General features: G+C 36.2%; 1 protein-coding gene across 1 annotated transcript in view; it reads left to right on the forward strand.

Moving 5' to 3' along the window:
* Positions 1 to 19,504, forward strand: part of LOC123547592 (DNA replication complex GINS protein SLD5-like) — a 141,571-nt gene that overhangs the window by 40,372 nt on the left and 81,695 nt on the right. The window contains exons 3-5 of the mRNA XM_045334819.2: positions 10,881 to 10,934; positions 12,355 to 12,458; positions 12,614 to 12,702. Coding sequence (XP_045190754.2) covers positions 10,881 to 10,934; positions 12,355 to 12,458; positions 12,614 to 12,702 — 247 coding nt within the window. The remainder of the gene's footprint in view (positions 1 to 10,880; positions 10,935 to 12,354; positions 12,459 to 12,613; positions 12,703 to 19,504) is intronic.

The raw sequence follows: 19,504 nt of genomic DNA on the forward strand, positions 1-19,504 counted from the left end.
ATAGACATTTCAAGTACCTAAATAGTTAATCTAGAAACCCTTTAAGTAAAACTTGGTTTTTCTTTAAAAACAATCTGATTGAAACTTTACAGGCCATTTTTTCCCCTAATGGGGGGACCTGGTTTTTGAATTTTATCTTTAAAATTCCAAAACCCTTTCCCAGGGGAAAGGGTTCCCCCCACTGCTGAAAGCCAGGGCCCAAAACCCAAATCTTTTGGCCTTCGGGGAGGGGGGTTAAGCATAAAAAACTCAAAACTTTAACCTGGATAAACTTCTTATAGGGGCTAAAATCTAGCCAAAAAAATTTATCCAGGGCCCAATCCCCAACTAAAAAATTTTTGCGAAAAACAAATTTCCCAAATTTTTTGGGTTTTTTTTGTAAAATTTTTTACAAAATATAGTGTAGTGATAAATTTTTGGTTTTTAAACTCCATCTATAAAGAGTAAGCTTTTTCAGCAATTGGTATAAAGGGGCGCTTTTAGGGATGAAATATTTCCCGGTTTTTACAAAAACTGAGGAAGGGAAATTTTTAGCCCCTTACCAAAAGTGTATGAAATAAAATATACAAAAGTAAAATGAGCCCGCCCGGAAATTTAAATACCAGTACATTACTTGGGGGGTGGGCCCCCTATTGCGTAAAAATGGGCCCCCTAAATTTGGGGTAAATTTTCCAAAAACAATGTAATAGTTTTTTTTAAAACTCTGACAAATTCCATTTAAAATTTTAAAAGCATTTTCCCTAAGGTTTTTTCAGTTGCATTACCTTAATTAGTTTCACCTTCAAAAAACTTCCGAAAATTTTTTACATGTTTTTTTCCCGGGTTTTCAGGGAGTCACATGTTTCTTTTTGGGAAACCCGCTGTGAAACTTTAATTTGGGTTTAAAAAGGGTAATGATAAAACATGGGTAAATTTTGTTTAGGGTTTAAAATTTAAAAGTTTCACGAATTACATAAGTAAAACATACTTTTTGGTATGTAATTAATCAAATTTTTTTTGTTACCTACTTTTTTTTACATGCCCTCTATGTTCAAAAAATACAAAACCATAAATGCCCTTTTTTTAGTTACCCAAGGGCAATGTAGGAAATTTGTAAAAGCAAGGGGCAGACACCCGAAAAGTGTAAGAAAAACCCAAACCCTTTTCATTAACCCTACATTTCCCAATTTTAAAAAAAAAACCATTGCGATGTTTTAAAAGAAAATATTCTGTCTTAAATTTTCCTATCATTCAAAAATCCCGGGAGAAAAACTCATTAAAAGTAATTTTCTAAGTATATAAAAATTAATTTTCCCCCAAAAAAAGAACACCTTAAGTCTTACAAAAAATGCCATGGGAGGGTTTTCACTTGAATTTTTTTAAACATTCTAAATTTTTGCAAAAGGAGTTTTGAAATTTTACCGAGTTTAGGGTGTATGTGTAACCGATTGTTATTTCAAATATAATGACATTGCAATTTCTGTTATAAAAAACAAAACCCGTTTAAACTTTTCTTTTAAAAATAATACAAGTAGTGGGTTTTTTTAATTCCCAAAAATTTTTAAAACGGAAAAAAATACATACAAATATTAAAATCAAGTTTTAGGGGGTCTACACCACCCCCCGCCCAGTAAATTTTAGACTTTTTGTTTATCATAAGGGGTTTTTAAAAAGCTCTTCTTTTGGGCTTAGGCTAATTGCGGAACCCCCCAGTCTTTTTTTTATTGTCATACTTTTCTTTTGCTACAAATGAAGATTGAAATAATAAATTTGGTATTTTTATTAAACATATTTTTAATGTAGGGTTTCCCCTTTACTTAAAAATTAAAAAGGGGAAAAGGGTTCCCCTCCAATGCAAAAAATGAACCCAAAATTTTGGGCCAAACAATCCTTAAATAAAAACTCTTTGGTTCCATTTGGGTTACTGATTTTTTATTGCAAAAAAACTTTTTTTGGGCCCTTTTGCTTCATTTGTATTACTATTAAACATTGGGTTTAATTTCCTTTTTTTCCCCAAAAAAAACATAAAAATTGGGAACACCCATAATGCCCAAAATAAGAAAACATTTTTTCCAAAATGCAGGGGCAAATAACATTATGTGCCCCCGTATGAAAAAAAGAGCTGTCCGTTTAAAACAAACGGCTCCCCTATTGGGGGGTTTGACAGAAAATTAAAATAGTCTGAATAAGAGACCTTTTTAAAAAAGGAAGATAACCCCCCTTTGGGATAAAATTTCCCTCAAATTTAAAAAAATTTTTGAGTTTTTTAGGATTTTTACAAAAAAAGCCGATGATGATTGGGAAAAAATATTTTAGTTTCAAAATTATCTTAATAGTTTCCAAAGTTTTGTCTAAAAAATTTAAGGTTTTTTTAAAAAAAAAAAGTGTAAAAAGGGGGATAAATTTTTTTAAAAATACAAACAGAGTTTTTGGGGGTTGTTTTCCACAATTTTCAGATTATGGAGATAAAAATACATCTTAAATTTCAAGTCTTTTTCCTTTTATTTCATTAAAAATAAAATCCAAAAAAAGCAAAATTGCAAAAAAAAAAAAAGTTTAAAAAAAGGGCATAATTCTGTACGACAGTTAAAAAAAACCTTTAAAAACCCAAAAAGGGGCACGACGCCCCCCGCCCCCCAAACCCCGGGGGAGTAGTTTGGGCCCCCCCATTCCCCCCGAAAAGTGGAGCTAAAAAAAAAAATTTTTTGTTATCTTTAAATTTAATTTCTCCTTTGATTTACAGGTTTAAAATTTCCCAAAAAAAGTTTAAAATTTCAAATATTTAAAATAAATTTTACCCAAAAAGAACTTGAAATTCTCCAAGTTTTCTCAAAGGTTTTTTTACAAAAAAGAGGGGGCCCAAAAGGCCCTAGGTTGCTCACCCGAGAAAAAACACCATAACAGTGTAAAAATGTTTGGGCCTAGTGATTTTTAAGGAAACAAAAAATTTGAACCAAATTTTTTTAAGACTGGACCAAAAATGTGGTCTCTTTAAATGTAAAAAGTACTTTCTTCCAAAATGAACCCATGACCTAGTTTTGAGCCAAATGACCAATTCCCAACTTGACCTAGTTTTTTTGGCAATAAATTTTGAACCATATTTCTCAACCTCAATTGAAAAAAAAAAACCGTATCGCAACAAAAAAGTTTTTTGACCCAAAATGCCCCCTTTCAATCTTGGCCCGGGTTTCATTAAGGGAACATTTGACTCAAAAATTTATGAAGATCCCCAAATTTAAAAATACGCTATCCCAAAAACAAGGTTTTTTCCTTTATTTGACCTAGTGCCTATTTTTTTATCCCACAGACGCAATTTTTTAAACTGCCTAGTTTTTCAATGCCCTCATTCTGACAAAATTTTATAGATAAATTGAAAGGGTACAAACCTTATCGGTACACAAGGGTTTTTTTTTTGATTTTAAACCCAAATTTAAACCCAGTTTTTGAAACCCCCGATTTTACCCCTTTTCGAAAGGTAGATTTATTAAGGGGAATCCTTAGATCAAAATTTTAGAAAATCAACTGAAAAATAAAAGCCCTACGCTACACAAGGTTTTTTTTGATTTTCCTAGGGACCCTAGGTTTTTTAACCCCGAAGACCCCCTTTTTGAACCCTTGGGGGGGGCCACATTTCTCCGGGTTTTAATTTTGACAAAAATTTATGAAGATCATTTTAAAAAATACAGCCGGTTTTCGCATACACAAAAATTTGACAGGGCAGGGCGCCGGACATCGAGTGATCACAAAAAAATCCCTCCCGAGCATTTCCCCAGGTTGAGCTAAAAACATAATTTTGCACAACTGTTTTGTTTTAATTTGAAAATAAACAGTATATGTCTTTAGGATAAGGAAAATTTTCAATAAGACTGTCATGCCGGGTAGTCTCGGGCTGGCCCCCAAAATTTTTTTTTGAATTTAATTAGCTTTCCCCTGCTTTTGGGCATTTCCAAAAATTTTCTTTATTTAGGGGGTGTACTAAAATGATGCTTGCCCAGATCTGTGAAATAAAATTGGGTGAATAAAAACAATGAAATTGTAAGCGAAGAAATTTAAATCATGATAAATTAAAAGGGGCTAAATAAAGACCAAAAAAAACAAGGGGCTGCCCCTTCAAAAACGCTTTATGGCCCCCGGGGGAACCTTTTCGATTAAAAACAACCCCCAAGTTTATAATGAGGTCAAAAGGAAAACTAGGTCCGGGGATGTTTAAGGGAGGAAGGGGCACAGGTTTAAACTGTAATACATGCCTGTTTAAAAAAATTTGAAATTTTTTCACTTCGCAGTGAAAGATAAAAATTTCCCTATTCACTCAAAACAAAAAAAAATATCCTCTAAAGTATCGGGAAAGGGCCGGGAGGGATTCAAATTCCCCTTAATCTATCGTTGGGAAAATTTTTCAATAATATCAAATTTCAAAATTTTTTTTTGATTTAAAACCCTTTTGTATTTACTGTACACTTTTAGCGTTTTCCGTGTGTTTTCCCACATATAAAAAACCAAAAAATTTAATGACTTGTAGTGGGTTTAAAATCCTTATTTGGGGCCCCAAGTTTTGACGTTTTTGATTTTCCGTCAAAATATAAAAAAAGAAACCCGCCTTTTTGGGGGTGACCCTCTTTTGATTTTTTTTGTGTAAAAAAGAAATATTGTCCTACCCATGATTTTCCCAAGTCCCAAAAAAGGGGAAACATTCTTGCCAAAAACAGGAAAAGAGTTATGTTTTTTGATTTTTACATTTCCACCCCCCTTTTGATGGTTAAAACTGTTTCCCCAATTTTTTTAAAACAATAGCTTTTTATATTTTTTGAGAAAAGTTTATTAAAAAATAAAACTCAAACCCAAAAAAATGATTTTCAAATCCAAAAGGGGGAATAAATTAGCAAAAACGGGGGATGGGGTTATTTGCTTGCGACCGGGGCACTTTTGATGGTTTAACAAGGTTTGGCAAGTTTTTAAAAGGGAATTTGCTTTGATATTTTTAAAAGGAAAAAATGACCTAAAAATAAAATTTTAAAAACCCAAAAAAATTGATTTTTCTAAGTCCAAAAGGGGCCAAAAAATCTTTCAAAAAAAAAACGGGGGCGGAGTTTAAAGTTTTTTTGGGTATAAAAAGGGTCAAAATTATGAGGGGGAAAAGGTTCAAGTTTTTTAAAACAATTTGCTTTTATAGTTTTGGGTAAAACTACCTTTAAAAATAAAAAATTAACCCAAAAACTGATTTTTTTAAGTCCCAAAAAGGGGGAAAAAATCTTGCAAAAAACAAGATGGAGTTATGTTTTTTGAGGGGAAGGGTCGGGTTATGATGGGGAACAATATTTAATTTCCAAAACAATAGTTTGATAGTTTAGGAGAAAAATTGAACCCAAAAATAAAAATTACCAAGAAAAACGGGTATTTTCTAAGTAAAAAAAAGGGGGAAAAAATCTTTTCAAAAAAGCAAGATGGATTTATGTTTTTTTTTGATGTACAGGGTTTTGCTTTTGATGGTGAACAAATATTTCCAAATTTCAAAGCAAAAGCTTTGATAGTTTTTGGAGGGAAAAAATTACCCAAAAATTTAAAAATTTAAAAAAAGGGACGCCACGCAGGCCCCCGACCCGACAACCCCCTCAAATTTATGGGCAATAACCCCATCATTTTTTTTTAAAAAAACAGATGAGTAACATATAATGGGTGTGTGCGGTTCCGTATCGGGGGGCCTCGGGATCAATTGGTAAGCCCTTGGCCGTTAAACCAAAGGTCCGAGGTTGATCAGTTCGAGGCTGAAAAATTTTTTCCTTTGCGACTGGGACTTTTGGGGGCTCGCCCCGGGGTGCTCACCCTTTGGGGCCCTGTGGGCGAAGCGTTGGCTTGGGTGTGCTCTGAAATTTGGGTTTTAAAAGTCTGCGGCAGACTTGGGCCCGGAGTGCCATTTCTCGCAATAAGAGGGGAAAGGGGTTTTAGCGGGGTTTTTTTATCGGGTTGGGCCCCGGGAGCCCCAATTGGGGAGAGCGTTGCCCCGGAAGCCAAAGGGGCCCCGGGGTTTTGGGCCGGTCGAGGCGCCATTTTTTCCCGCCCACAGGGTTTTTGTTAATTAATTTTAATAATCCCAGTTTATCCCCAAAAAAATTGGGCTAGGAAAGGGCAGAACTTTTCCCTAACCTAGAATTAGAGGCTAGGATTCTGTAACCAATCTAGCCCTGCCTTCAGATTTTCATTTTATCATTTACAAAAAAAAAAATGATTAATACTTATAGGCCAAATAAAATCTAAGGGCCCTGGCACAGTCCCGGGCAAGATAAAATCTGTTCGTTTCCAAGTCTTTTGCAATTAGAAAAACCTTGGCAAAAAGGAATCCCGCGGTAGAAAAACACTAGGGGGTTTTCCCCTGGCACGGCTCCTAACTCTTTTTAGTTAAAAAAATGAGAAAAATAGGCCGCAAATTTAGAAAGTTTCATCCCCTTCTCTTTTTAAAACCCAATTCCAAATATTCTTGCAAAATGTTTCCCAGCGAAAAACCCGTTATTTTTTCAAGAATATAGTGATTTAACCCCATTTTTTGGTCTTTTTGGGCAGTTTTGAAAACTTTTACGGGGTTTAAAAAAAATTTTTAAAACTCAGTATATATATCCCTAAACGGTTTTTTTGTTTTAAAAAGCTCCCCTTTTGTCAAAAACCCCCCAAAGACAAAAAGTTCCAACAAAAGGAAAAATATGTGCTAGGGAATCACACGATTTTAAAATTTCCTCCTGGGAAAATTATGTTTTTATGCTTTTTTTACAGGTTTTTTTTCGGTTTAAAAAATGTAAAACGGGGGAAATTAAGTCCCCCCCTAATATCTAATCCCCCGAAAGATTGAAGGGTTCCCCCCCGTCCCCGGGAAAAAAATTTTGATCGATATGATTCAATGGTTTTTATCTAGTTGTTTCGTGAAAAAATTTTTAAAATTTTTTAAAAGTTTTATCTTAACATCTTTTTCGAAAACTGCTTGAAAATTTTTAGTAAAGGGGAATTTTGGGCTACTCTGGGATACTCACGCATTTCCCAAATGGTCCGGGGAAGGTTTTTGCAGGCCCCCCTTTCTTTCTCTTTCGGCCCCCTTTGGGGGCACCCCTAAAAATTTCCAAAAAAAATGGGCCCCATTTACATAATATAAAATCAAAATGCCCCGGGGACGTCCCTTGCCCCAGTTTTGGGGAAAAGTTTTTGTGGACTTTTTCCCCCTCGGGGGCCGATAACGAGTAGACAAGGGTTCGCGGGAAATTTTTTAAGTTTTTTTTCCTTCTTCCCCCGCGAGTTCGGAAGAGTTACCGTAAAAAGTAGTTTTTAAACAATACGAATATTTTAAAAAATTTTTAGTCCCAAATTTCATTCAATGAGCAATAACTTAAAATTTTTTGTGAAAAAAGCCTCAAACTAATACTCACTGAGTGTTTATTTTGACTTAAATTTTAACTTGAGTTAAAAAATGAGGAAAAAAAATTTAAATTTTTTGTGAAACCGGGGCCAGATGTTTCTGGTTTTAAAAAAAACTGAAAAACAATTTCAACAATTATTTTTTCCCCTTCAAAAATAAGGGGAAAAGGGTTTTTTTTTTGACCCAAAAATTTTTTTATTGAGGTTTTGATTTAAATTTAAAGCATTAGATAAGTTGAATAATTTATGGTGGCAACCTTTTCCCACGAAAATAAACTTAAGTTTTATACATTTGGGAAAAATTGTCACCGTAAAAAATTTGGGAAAAGGTTTATTTTCCCTAATTTTGGGCTCCCCCTTCCCCCCCGGGGGAGACAAATTTTTTTTGGGCCCCCTCGGTCCGTCCCTACGTCCCACTTCTTTTCCCATCAATAACTGGAGAAACATTTGGTCTAGAACCTTCAAACTTCATACGGTTGTAGGGCTGCTGGAGTAGACGACCCCTATTGTTTTTGGGGTCACTCCGTTAAAAGGTCAAGGTCACAGGGGCCTGAACATTGAAAACCATTTCCGGTCAATAACTTGAGAACCACTTGACCCAGAATGTTGAAACTTCATAGGATGATTGTACATGCAGAATAGATGACCACTATCGGTTTTGGGGTCACTCTGTTAAAGGTCAAGGTCACAGGGGCCTGAACATTGAAGACCGTTTCTGGTCAGTAACTTGAGAACCACTTGACCCAGAATGTTGAAACTTAATAGGATAATTGGACATGCAGAGTAGATGACCCATATCGATTTTGGGGTCACTCTGTTAAATGTTAAAACTTCATAGGATAATTGGACATGCAGAGTAAATGACCCCAATTAATTTTGGGGTCACTCTATTAAAGGTCAAGGTCACAGGGGCCTGAAGATGGAAAACCATTTCCGGTCAGTAACTTGAGAACCACTCGACACAGAATGTTGAAACTTCATAGGATGATTGGTCATGCAGAGTAAATGACCCCTATTGTTTTTGGGGTCACTCTGTTAAAGGTCAAGGTCACAGTGGCCTGAACATTGATAACCATTTCCGATCAATAACTTGAGAACCTCTTGATCCAGAATGTTGAAACTTCATAGGATGATTGAACATGCAGAGTAGATGACCCCTATCTGTTAAAGGTCATGGTCACAGGAGCCTGAACATGGAAAACAATTTCCGATTAATAACTTGAGAACCACTTGACCCAGAATGTTGAAACTTCATAAGGTCAAGGTCACAGGAGCCTGAACAGTGACTTGAGAACCACTAGGCCAAGAGTGTTGAAACTGAGCGGGATGACTGGACATGCCAAGTAGATGATCCCTATTGCAGCCAACCATCAGTGTCTCTGACTTTTGCTCCTGACCCGTATTGACTTCTTGCCTATACGACTTTGCATTGGGGGAGACATGCGCTTTTTTACAAAAGCATCTTCTAGTTTGTATTATGCAATTATTAAATGGCAGTGGCTATTAGCAAGACTAAGCCTGTATTGCAAGGGTGCCTAATCCGAGTACCAATAGAGGTTTAAGAGTGCTAATAACCATGTGAGGAACGTCACTGCCATTTAATGAGTCGTTTATTGCACCCCCCGACAACAAAGTTGTGAGTGGGGGGTATACTGGTTTCAGGTTGTCTGTCCATCTGTCTGTCTGTCCGTAGACACAATCTTGTGCGCACCAACTCGACAACAAAGTTGTAAGGGGGGGTATACTGGTTTCAGGTTGTCTGTCTGTCTGTCCATCCGTCTGTCTGTCCGTAGACACAATCTTGTGCGCACCAACTCGACAACAAAGTTGTAAAGGGGGGGGGGGGTATACTGTTTTTTTCAGGTTGTCTGTCTGTCTGTCCGTCCTCTGTCCGTAGACACAATCTTGTGTGCACCAACTCTCCTCATCCCCTTGACACAATTTAATGAAACTTCACAAAAGTGTTCAGTAACAACTGTAGTTGTGCATGTTAGGTTCTTTCAGAAAAAAAAATTGCAGAGTTACGGGACTCTGATTTTTGTTACTATACTATATACAGAGAGTCTGCATATGCAATCTTGTGCGCGCCAACTCTCCTCATCCCCTTGACACAATTTAATGAAACTTCACAAAAGTGATCTGTAACAACAGTAGTTGTGCATGATGCATGTTAGGTTCTTTCAGAAAAATATTTTGCAGGGTTATGGGACTTTGTTTTTTGTTACTATACTATATACATAGACACAATCTTGTGCGCACCAACTCTCCTCATCCCCTTGACACAATTTAATGAAACTTCACAAAAGTGATCAGTAACAACAGTAGTTGTGCATGATGCATGTTAGGTTCTTTCAGAATTTATTTTTGCAGAGTTATGGGACTTTGTTTTTTGTTACTATACTATATACATAGACATAATCTTGTGCACACCAACTTTCCTCATTCCCTTGACACAATTTAATGAGACTTCACACAAGTGTTCAGTAACAACTGTAGTTGTGCATGGTGCATGTTAGGTTCTTTCAGAAAAAAAAATTGCAGAGTTACAGGACTTTGATTTTTGTTACTATACTATATACATACAGTCTGCATATGCAATCTTGTGCGCACCAACTCTCCTCATCCCCTTGACACAATTTAGTGAAACTTCACAAAAGTGATCAGTAACAACAGTAGTTGTGCATGATGAACGTTAGGTTCTTTCAGAAAAAAAATTTGCAGAGTTACGGGACTTTGATTTTTGTTACTATACTATATACATACAGTCTGCATATGCAATCTTGTGTGTGCATAATCTCCTGAACCCATGCACACAATTTAATGAAACTTAATACAAGTGATCAGTAGTAACCCTAGTTGTGCATGGTGCATGTTAGGTTCTTTTAGAAAAAAATTCTGCACAGTTATGGGACTTTGTGTTTTGTTAATATACTATATACATACAGTCTGCATATGCAATCTTGTGCGCGCCTAATCTCCTGAACCCTTGCACACAATTTAATGAAACTTCACACAAGTGATCAGTACTAACCCTACTTGTGCATGGTGCATGTTACGTTCTTTTAGATAAATATTCTGCAGAGTTATGGGACTTTCGTTTTTGTTACTATACTATATACATAGAGTCTTTATACTTACAGTCCACATAATTATGCAGTCTTGTGTGCGTCAAATTGCAATGTACTGTGTCAGTGCGTGAGGGGGGTACATTCATCACCTTCAGTGATAGCCTGATAGGTCTAGTTATATATCCATTGCTTAAATCAATCTTATAAAATATCAATATTTTCAATTTCTTTTAGTGACGACACAGGGTAAAATGTTGTCAGAAATGATGTCACTCATTCATGGCAGGCCAATAATCAGTTTAAACCCGTTTCCGGTTATAATGCCAGCTTACAGTTATTTGACCAGCTTGACAGTTATTGGTTACAGGATTTTGTCAGATGCAGTTTTGTTACCATTTATAGTAAGTTATGTGAATAAAGGTATTAAATTTCTTTCAGATTGATCGTATACGATATATTCTCAGCAGTTATTTACGATGCAGATTACAAAAGGTAAATGTTTTAATTTTGTGGCAAAGTAAAGGAATGAATCAAGCTCTTGTAGTTTTCTTTTAGGTATGAAGGTTGTCATGAATACTTTTAAACACAACCAAAGAATGTATTTCATTTCCAAATAAAAGTTACTTGAAACTTGGTTCATTTCTTACATATTTACAGTTCTGAAAAGATGAAATTATGTCTCCCACCACACAGTGGTGTGGGAGACATATTGATTTACTCCTGTCTTTGTATGTATGTGTGTGTGTGTGTCACAAATCTTGTCCGCGCTCTAAGTCGAACATTTCTCATCCGATCTTAACCAAACTTGAACAAAATGTGTTTTACCATAAGTCCTCGGCCAAGTTCAATATCTAGTCAAATCTGCCCAGGCACTTCGGAATTATGGCCCTTGAATTACCGGTAGGCCGCTTACTCCAACACACTTACTCCAACATACCAATAGACCGCTTACTCCAACACGCTTACTCCAACACGCTTACTCCAACACTTATCAGATAGGCTGCTTACTCCAACACTTACTCCAAAACTATCAAAGGTATTTTCTGTGAGTAAACAGTATATAAAGACAGACTTACTATTCAGATGATTAGGCAGTTGTGGGAGACATGAGCTTTTCTCAAAAGCAGCTCTAGTTTCATGTTAATGTTGCGTCACAATGCACACATTTTAGGGTTAATGTTTGACTAAGTGTACATAATTATTTCTGGTTTAGGTTATGGACTTGTAATGGCAATTTTTGTTAAATGACGTAATTTCCATTTTGTGATTTTGACATTCTTAGGTTTTTAATGAAAGCCTGGTGTGCATTAAGCTACATTTACATCTGAAGATTGCTGGATTGTCTAACGAAAACGCATAATCTCACGCAAATTGCCAAGTGTCATCGCTCGACCATAATGAAATAATGCCCAGAGAGGCTCCAAGGTCTTCCTCCATCAAAAATTGGGAAATCACAATATGACATATAATTGTGATGTTTAACCCAACAAAATCTTGGGAAGGCCTTAACCTATGATCCTCAAACTTGGTGGGCACATTCTTATGGACAGGGAATGACTCTAATTGACTTTGAGATTACTCAGCCAAAAGATGGTGACAGTAACCATTAGTATAAAAGCACATTTACCAAGGACCCCTCTTGATTTTGAGTTTCTGAGGCAAAGGTCTTAGTGGTCATGTAGACAAACATTCGCACCATATGTGCTGAATCTCTCGAGGGTTTTGTTTATTCGACATCAGTAGCATCAGAGCAGTCTTCAGTTATAAATTGCCCGCTCAGCCGTGCTCTTCTTATTAAAAAAAAATCCTGTGTCTTGCCATTGCTTCAAATCTTTGTTTTAGTACAGGTTAAAAAAACAGATTATTGTCTTCAGAACTCGTTCCAATTTAAGGTTTTGTATTTCTCTTTCAGATTGAGCGTTATACATCTCATATTTTAGACGAGGCTGAGGACACATTAAAGAAGGATGAAGATTCAACCAAACTTTCAGATGAGGAACTTACATTTGCTAGGGAGTATGTTTCTTTGTTTTTTTGTCTTCGATTGTGAACTTTGTTACCCCTTATAGTCTGTATGAAGTATGTTTTTGGAAGAGTTCTCACCCTTGTACATGTCACGTAAATGCATTAAGTTAAAAAAAAGTCTAACATTGTGTGTGTTTTTTTTTCAGGTATGCTCAAAATATGGAGAGTCACCTGCAGAACCTTGCTCTTAGACATATGCCACAAAATCTACAGTCACTGAACAGTAAACAGACAGGTATGTGCATTTTGGGGTAATAGATACTTTTTATGCCCCCACTTTGGGGGGGGGGGGCATATAGATTTGCTCTTGTCCGTCCGTCCTTCCTTCCGTCCATCCTTCCGAAAATGTTGTGTCGCACGTAGCTCTGAAAGTATTTGACGTAGAGTCACAAAACTTTACAGGAATGTTGGTCAGCATGTGTAGTTGTGCACCTGGGGTTTCGCGTCCGGATTCATTCAGTCATGTAGAAGTTATGGCCCCTGACTTTGTAAAAATTGGTCATTTTAATGTTGTGTCGTGCCTAGCTCCAAAAGTATATGACCTAGAGTCACAAAACTTTACAGGCATGTTGGTCAGCCTGTGTAGTTGTGCACCTGGGGTTTCGCGTCCGGATTCATCCAGACATGTAGGAGTTATGGCCCCTGACTTAGTAAAAAATTGGTTATTTTAATGTTGTGTCGCGCATAGCTCCAAAAGTATTTGACCTAGAATCACCAAAGTTTACAGGAATGTTGGTCAGCATGTGTAGTTGTGCATCTGGGGTTTCACGTCCGGATTCATGCAGTCAAATAGAAGTTATGGCCCCTGACTTTGTAAAAATTGGTCATTTTAATGTTGTGTCGTGCCTAGCTCCAAAAGAATATGACCTAGAGTCACAAAACTTTACAGGCATGTTGGTCAGCATGTGTAGTTGTGCACCTGGGGTTTCGCGTCCGGATTCATCCAGTCATGTAGGAGTTATGGCCCCTGACTTAGTAAAAAATTGGTCATTTTAATGTTGTGTCGCGCATAGCCCCAAAAGCATTTGACCTAGAATCACCAAAGTTTACAGAAATGTTGGTCAGCATGTGTAGTTGTGCACCTGGGGTTTCGCATCCGGATTCATTCAGTATTGTAGGAGTTCTGGCCCCTGACTAATGTCATGTAGTGGGGGCATCTGTGTCCCATGGACACATTTCTAGTTGTTACTCAAGTTTACAGTCCTTATATTGAATACAAGATGGATACATTTCTGTCCAACATGGGACTGCATTTTGTAGATTTTGAACAAGAGACAGAAAGACATAACAGTTTTTGTTCAGTTGAGTCAAAACTTTTGTCCAATAATGTTGTCTCATGTAAACTCTGATTTTGTTAATAATCGTGTCCGAATTTCTCAGACCTTTTCTGTAGTAAAAGACTTCATTATAGTGCACATAACTTGTTGATGTTGAGTTATACATTATAAGTTCGGGGAAGGGGAGAATTGGCATACTGAGATGGAAACCAGGATGTAGCAGCTGAATTTACTACTTGCAGATGTATGACCACTACCTTAACCCTTACCCTGCTAAATTTCTACTATGAACTTGTCCATCTTTCAATTTAGACAGTACCATTGACTGTTGAAAGGGGTGCTTACCAAAAAGATACTGACCGAATGGTCAACAGTGCAGATCTTGATCAGACTGCATGGATGTGCAGGCTGATCATGATCTACAGTGGTCGCAAAGGCAGAATCATTCATGTCCAGCATGATGAGGGTTAAAATAAAAGATAAATGGAAAAAAAACAACATCCAGATTGTAGGTATACACAGTCCCAGGCAGTCTGTCAAAATCATCATTTCTTTACATTACCTGCCCATTTCATGTTCTACAGTACTGTCTTGAACGACTTGATACTTAAGATATTCTCAGAAAGCTGTCCCCCTTTTAAAAAATGAATGCCATTTGTAAAGAAATTTCTGAAATCTACATTCCACGTAGTTTTGTGAAACTTAAGCACTGAAACATTCTTGCAAATATATCAAATAAAGATATGTAACAGTTCTTTGAAAATGGCGAGTTTTTAAAGACGTTGAACTGTCTGAAACTTTGGCAGCTCCTTTATGCAAGTCCTTTTTCCAGAATTCAATGTATATATTGGTAAATTGACAATTGTTGTGTAGAGAAATGTACATGTTTTATATGCTGTTCAGTTTTCATCCTAAACAGCCTTTTCTTTCTATGATTTGATGTTGTTTGATTTTTTTCTCTCAAAATATGGAGCTAACCGTTGACTTCAGATCACTTGCTGCTGCCCACTGTAGATTCAAAACATTGCATTGGGTGTAGAATTCTTTCATGTAAGGAAACCATACAGCTGGCTGTTGGAAAGTTGGTGGTTCTACCCAGGTGCTCACCTGTGATGAAATAGAGGATATTTGTTTGTTTCAGTGTAAGCTCGAAATATATTTCACTGAGTGAACACTATAATTAAATGTGTTCACGAGTGGCGCAGCCATGAGTGAAAATGTAAATTATGGTGTTCACGAGGGAAATATATTTCGATCTTACATTGAAACAAACAAATTTTCTTTTTATTTTATGTATTTTCAATTGTTTTAAACAAATTATACCCATTTTACCCACGCAGCGTCATGTGCATCGCATCATGACGTCATGATATCTTTGTAGAAAAACTGTCAAGTAGTTCTGTGACATTTCCAAATTTCTTTTAGATTTCATGATTACGATGGATCATATCTTTATGATCCTGTAAGTATCTATATACATCTATATCTTTACTGAAGTATATTTTGCAAGGAATTTATGATTATGTATAATTCATATTCATTCGCATTCAAGTGTAGTTCCCTACCAGTGAAAAATAAAAATGATATTTTTCCTGTTTGAAGCAGTGGAAATATCAATTTTATTTCACTGATAAATTTCAGTATTTCCCTGAAAAGCATGAAATAAATAAGACCCTTTGCACCTGGGGTCTTCCTCCACCATGAAAAGCTGGAAAGTTGCCAAATGATAATAATTGTGATGCACCCAACAATATTTTAAAGTATTTTAATTCATTGGCTTTCCGCCACCATGATGCCATTTATTTCAGCTTTTATGTAGTTTTATTGAAGGGAGAATAAAACTATAGAGAATGGTAAGGTAGTAGTTCAGGTTGTGTCCCTTTAAGTATTGGTGGAATTTAGCAGTGCTCCAGATAAGGTGCATACCTACGTATTTGACGCTCAAGAAATACTGGAATACGCTCATAATTTAAGATCTTTGCATACAAGTTACGCCCGTTTTTCAGAATTTACGCAAAACACGAAAACATGCAAGCGTACTAATTTTTGAACAGCTGATTCTTACTTCCGCTACTGTATTGGACTGCTACGCCCGACTGCTTAAATGCAATAATATTTGTAAAAAGCAGCTCTCATGTGTGAAATATGTAAACCAGTTGTACTTCGCGGAGACGCTTATAAAATTTTGCAAGCGTCTGCATGTTGTTTATCAAAGATTATCCCGAGCATGGCTTCAAATCCAAAACATTGAAAGATCCAGAACTATTTCAAGACTGAAAACCGATGTCTGCAAAGGCTGCTGTCCAACCTATTTACAGGAACTGATTGATAATATATTTAAAAGAAATTAGGACTCATTTATCAGTATCTAAATCTACAATTGAAAGTCATCGTTCCCGTGTTTAAAAGTACTCAATGCGAACAGCGATGAATACGTCTGAAATGTGCAATCTGCGAAGCCAACAATGTTGAAAGTGTATGGGCCAATGAAGGTGCCATAAATATTCAAATAATAAAATAAAATTGCTAAACCTCAATGGTTTTATTTCACCCTAAAACCCCTATTTACCCCCAACTTTTTTCATATTTTCTAATTTACCCCCACTCTTTTAAAACTGGACGTAATTACCCACAGGGTCAAAGAGTTATCTGGAGCACTGAAATTTTAGTTGTGAAACACACCAGATTACTAAGGTGTTTTTAAGACCGTAAAAATAAAAGCTTTTTTATGCCCCTAGGGCATATAGTGATTGAACTGTCTGTTAATCCGTCTGATTGTCTGTACAAACCAAATTGCCTACAGCCCACATTAATGCCTCGATTTTGTTCATACTCACTCCACAATCCTTGTGACAAGACCTACAAACTGACCTGTATGTAGTGTCCTTGACCTTCATACGTTTTTCACCTTTAAACTTAAAACCTAAAAAAAAAAACATCTTTGGTCATACACCAGGGGGCATAATTTTGTGTTTTGAAAACGCAGCTCCTTGTTTCTTTTAACAGATTTTTTGTAGTAGAATATTAACTATAAACACAAATTCTTATGAATGAATATTAACAATTATAGCAGTGCCAAAAACTTAAGTAACAAGGTCAAGACATGGAGAAACCTTTTTAACACAAGTGACTGAAACACAGCAAAGTTACAAAATCTTGGTCAAGATGGAAACAAGGTCACTAGGACAAATTATAGTAAAGCCTTATGAAAACACTAAAGAGGCCACATTTTGATCTACTTAAAATTTGGTTAGAATGTTTGTCTGTATGAAACATATAGCAATGTTGAATGAATAGATCTCCACAAAACTTTTCTTGTCTGTTGAATTTTTTTCTCTCATTGATGGATGGGAGGTTACACTATGTTATGTTTGAGCTTGGTGTACTTAAGATTTGTCCAAGTGACCTTGACCTTGCCATGTACTTAAGATTTGTCTAAGTGACCTTGACCTTGCCGAAGAAAGCACTAGTACTAGGTGGGTGAATTAGGGCCATCATGACCTACTTATTTGGATTGCATATATGATATTATCCATAGTTTAGTGTTCTAAATTTCGCTCCTTTAAATGGGGATTCAGGGGGGTTTTTTTGGCCAGTTTTATAGCCGTTATTCGGTTATGTTCCCAGTTGAAAATAGTGTCTTTTTTCCCCAATTTCAAGCAAAAAATTTCCAATTCAAAGCCAAAAAAAATCTGAGAAAAATCGACACGTTTTACAGAGAAAAACAGCAAGTACGGCGAAAATTGAGTACGAAAAACGGTAGTACAATTGGATACATTCGGCAATCGTCGTTTCTATTAATCCACCCATTATCTTACAGAAATAGATCGATATCAACAACAACAATGGTAATAACATGTTACACAGATTAAAATATTATGTTAAAAAAAAAACCCTGAAAAAACGCAAAGAATAGACAATTTATTCAAACAGACAGCATTATCAAAAGCTATAACAAGTGTAAGTGTTAGTCAACCAGCAAAATCGACCACAACCCGCCCGCTTAGCTCAGTAGGTAAGAGCGTTGGTCTACGGATCTCGGGGTCGCGAGTTCGATCCTCGGGCGGGGCGTATGTTCTCCACGACTATTTGATAAACGACATTGTGTCTGAAATCATTAGTCCTCCACCTCTGATTCATGTGGGGAAGTTGGCAGTTACTTGCGGAGAACAGGTTTGTACTGGTACAGAATCCAGGAACACTGATTAGGTTAACTGCCCGCCGTTACATGACTGAAATACTGTTGAAAAACGGCGTTAAACCCAAAACAAACAAACAAACAAAAATCGACCACAACTATTGAAATAACTGAAAATCAAGCTTCTTCCCCTTAGACAGCTTTGGATTCTCAAACTTCATCTCATTCTGAGGACAATGAATTGAATGAAAGTGTGCTTGTTCCTGACCAGCGGCTTTTTACTTCAGCCAAGTATGAGAAATTATATTTCCTGGTTGTACTATAGTTCTGCCCTCAGCCGTGTTTTAGATAGTACATGTATATATTTCTCAGTTAGATTTGCTGGTGTGTGTGTGTGTCATGTAAAGGATTTCAATGAATGTAAGAATATATTACCATGAAGCTGGGGGAATATTTTACTCAGTTTTGAAATTTGGTGGAAATTAAGACAAAGTTGGTTTGGTAGTAACAGTTTCATGAGACAAGGAAATCTATGATGATAGAACCTGTTGGACATGATCTGGACAATGACAGGTTGTATTCATACACTAGAACTGGCAAGACAGTGAAGTCTATGCTCTTTTTTCAGATAATGTACGAAGTGCCACATTCCAGACTTTTGGCAAAAACAAAAGGTACTCTTAAATATTCTCATAACAGAAAAAGGAGAGCGACACAGATGTATAAAACTAGTGTTATTACTCTACGTCATTCAGAAATGTGTTTACTTGTTAACACCTGACAGCCAATCTAAATGCGGTGACTTTGATACTGGGACAAAGTGATATACCACAGAAGACAGAATGTCTGAAATTATTTTCCATATCTGGTTCATGTGGAGGAGTTGCCATTTACTTTCTGAGAATAAGTGAGAAATGATATAAATTCTGGGAATACTGGGTTAGGTAATTAACCTTGGTCCATAAATATTGGAAACTGAAATACTGTTCAAAGATGTGTTCAAGATATCTCTGCTATTTTCTACTGCACACCTTTTTGTGCATTAAAAATTACCTTATTATGCCTCAGCAAAAATGTTGTTTTTAGCTGGTCTGAATTTTGAAAACAGTCTACGCAGTATTGTTATCACTTTGTCGGCGTTGGTTAAAATTTTTGTTTATGTCCATCTTTTCTCAAACACTAAGAGCTACAGCTTTGAAACTTTGCACATTCGTTTATCATCATTAGGGGACTATGTAGGCCAAGAACAATAACTCTGATTTGCATTTTGTCAAAATTATGGCCATTTTTGTACTTAGAAAATTTCAGTTTCTTGGTTAAAATTTTGTTTAGGTCCACCTTTTCTCAAAAACTATAAAAGCTACAGTTATGAAAAAAAACCCATCAAATTCTTCAAGACATTAGGGTCGTGAAAATATGTGACAAAACGAGAAACTATGCAGTTGTTGTTTTTAGCTTGACTATTTGAAGAATACAGAGAGCTAAACTATTCACCCTGGCATAAGCGTCGGTTAAAGTTTTTATGAAATGGAAATGATACATTCATCACCTTCAATGATAGCTCTAGTTAAAAATGAATTTATTCTTGCATGATAGTGCCTGCAAGACGACATGAATAATTT

Source organism: Mercenaria mercenaria, chromosome 9 (genome assembly GCF_021730395.1).
Source record: "Mercenaria mercenaria strain notata chromosome 9, MADL_Memer_1, whole genome shotgun sequence".
Lineage (NCBI taxonomy): Eukaryota > Metazoa > Mollusca > Bivalvia > Venerida > Veneridae > Mercenaria > Mercenaria mercenaria.